Genomic DNA, 2,790 nt, shown 5'->3' on the forward strand with positions numbered 1-2,790 from the left:
GTCTGGTCCACCAGAACCACCAGAACCGGTCTGGTCCACCAGAGCCAGTCTGGTCCACCAGAACCGGTCTGGTCCGGTCTAACCGTCCCTCTGTCCTCCAGGCGGCGATCGGCTCCAAGGCGTTGGACCTGGCGCGGGACGAAGGCGATGAGACCTTGATCCAGTTTGGTCTGGACGTGCTAACGCTAGCGGTGCTAGCTATCCTGATCACGGCTCCCATCGGGGCGCTGGGGATTGGACTGGCTGGKCCGCGCCTCCTGGCCCGACAGGTCAAAGGTCAGCTCACAGTCTGGAGGTTTTTACTGAACCCGAAGGACGACCCGGTCCAGTGGTTCTGGTGTGACTGGACCTTRAACTGTGAAGCTCCTTCAGGTGCTTCAGGGAACCTGATGAGAAGGTCAAYCCAAGGTCARGGGGTCAGAACCACAAAAACCTTCAGGATTGGACTGAAACGTCCTTCAGAACCAGCAGAAGGTCCAGTCGGGTTTTATTCAGCTGGAATGAGTCCAACTGGAAAACCATTGATTATGTACCAAACAGTGGTGGCTACACTAATGCTAACAGCGGCGCTAACTGTCTTTAGCACTTTAGCTAATTTTAAAAATGTTTAGTGCGCTAACTTTATGCTAAATTCATTTTTCCAGATKTTCTTGTCTGTTTTGTAAACCTGCAGTTGCATTTCCTCTCCTCACTTTATCCACCCAGTGATGTTTATTCTGTACCCAGAATGCATTTCTGTTTAAAATCCACCTGTGTGCTTTCTGACCAAACTCCCGCCATCATCAGGTAGATAAAATCAGCAACAGAGTGAAAAACTCAACGAAACGACGAGAAGAACCACTTCCTGAACCCGTTCAGGTGTAATGACACATCTGAGCCTGTAGAGGGAGACATACGGCTTCCAGCACATGTTGGGTAGCTCATGAATTTAGTGATTTAGCTTCCCCTAAATGCCATGTTGCTGTAGAGTTCAGCGTTAGCATCTGCTACGTGTCTTAGCATTAGCTTTCTTTAAACATGCTGGTGTAGCACTTTAGCATTAGCTCCCACTAAATACGATGTTAATAAACTGCTTTAGCATTAGCAGAACTAATGTTTATGATTAGCGCTTTAGGGTTAGCATAGCTAACCTTTTAGCTAGCAGCCCACCTTTGTACGCTGGTTCCAGGGTTCTGACCTCTGACCTCTGACCATCAGTTCCTCCGCTGCTCTGAATCAAACCAGTGAATCTTCATCATCATCATCATCATCTTCTTCAGGATGTTTACGTTGTTTTCTCTACACCCAGCAGGTGAGACGGAGAGGGAAGCCCCGCCCACCAGCCCTGACGCACCTGCTGAGGAAAAGAGTCACGTGATCACTGAGAGCAAAGTGTGACGGTTCTGACCGGTCCAACYGATCGGAACCAGCCCAGTTCTCCCAGCAGGACAAACCCATCCGAAGTTTTGACATGTTGGATAAAACAGAAACAAAAATCTCCTCATGTTCCTGGAWGTTTTCTTCTTTATGTTTAATTTTTATTGTTTTCTTTATATAAAGATTTATTCTGCTCTCAGTAAAAAATTACTAATAATTTGAGCACATTTAGTGTTTATTATTGGATGTTTTTAACTTTATTTTTATTATTTCTGCTGAGGATAAGAAATGAACTTTGTTACTGATGACAGGAAACAGTTTTATTGTGAAGGGAACTACAGGAAGTGGAGTCGCTCTGCGGTCAGGCTGAGGCTGAAGCTGCAGGCGTCTACAGGAACCGATTCTGGGTCAGAACCTCTCCGTCCACCAGACCAACACCTCCTCATTTAAAACACCCTGAGATCAGAACCGGGTCAAACTGGTACCATGTTGAGTAAAACCAGGCAGGAGGACTGAGGCTGTTGGGAGAGGGAGGTCCACCAGAACCAGCTCCTCCTACCAGGTTCTGTGTGAAACCAAAGTTCTGCTTTTGTAACCAGAACTGGACCTTTGATGCTGCAGCAATAAAAACTGAATTTAATCTAATCTGACCAGTTATTTTTTACAGTGCAACATTAACCTGACCTTCGCTTCATTTATTATTCATAACCAAAAAGAAACGATGCTCTCAGAAACACAGCAGGTAGTTGGTACCCATGAGGTTCTGCCGCCCACAGAACCGGGCCAGGCTGCGGTTTGGGCCGAACCGTCTGCTGCAGCTCATCACATCCTTCATTCTCCTGTAAACATCAGAACTGAACCGTCGGACCTTCAGCCCCTCGTCTCAGTTTCCTGTTTTTGCTTTTAACTCGTTTTTGTTCACGGCTTCAGAAACCACAGAGCTGCTCAGAACCGYCTGCTGCACMCAGAGCCTGACCTGGTTCTGGTTCTGGTTTCTGCAGCTGAACCCAGTCTGGACCTGAACTCGGCTCTGCAGGGAGAGGAGCTGCTTCACCTCCAGCTGACCCAAAACCGGCAGCAGGAACCGGGCAGGGTCCGTCTGAGGYGGGAAGGTCCAGAACCAGCGAGACCAGAACCTGAAGCACATTTAAACTAATGTTCGGTTCCMCCTCAGAGCTGAAGGTTCTGGACTCAACATGCAGATGAGATACCAGAACCAGAACCAGAACCAGGGTTCAGGTTCTGGTTCAGAGTGAAACTCGCTTTGTGCAAAAGCTTCACATCACAAAGCCACAAAACAAAGAGTCAGCAGAAATCAGCCCACATCACACACCGAGCCACCAGAACCACAGAACCAGTTCTGAACCGGAACCAGAACCACAGAACCAGAACCAGTTCTGAACCGGAACCAGAACCACAGAACCAGTTCTGAAC

At 48.0% G+C, this 2,790-nt stretch overlaps 1 protein-coding gene across 1 annotated transcript in view; it reads left to right on the plus strand.

The window, feature by feature from the left end:
* The window catches only part of LOC103460322 (uncharacterized), a 21,686-nt gene extending 19,685 nt beyond the window's left edge, over window positions 1-2,001 (plus strand). The window contains exons 19-20 of the mRNA XM_017303236.1: window positions 15-276; window positions 1,289-2,001. Coding sequence (XP_017158725.1) covers window positions 15-276; window positions 1,289-1,377 — 351 coding nt within the window. The 3' untranslated portion in view covers window positions 1,378-2,001. The remainder of the gene's footprint in view (window positions 1-14; window positions 277-1,288) is intronic.
* Window positions 2,002-2,790: the final 789 nt, after the last annotated feature.

This window comes from Poecilia reticulata, unplaced genomic scaffold (assembly GCF_000633615.1).
Source record: "Poecilia reticulata strain Guanapo unplaced genomic scaffold, Guppy_female_1.0+MT scaffold_224, whole genome shotgun sequence".
In the NCBI taxonomy this organism is placed as follows: domain Eukaryota; kingdom Metazoa; phylum Chordata; class Actinopteri; order Cyprinodontiformes; family Poeciliidae; genus Poecilia; species Poecilia reticulata.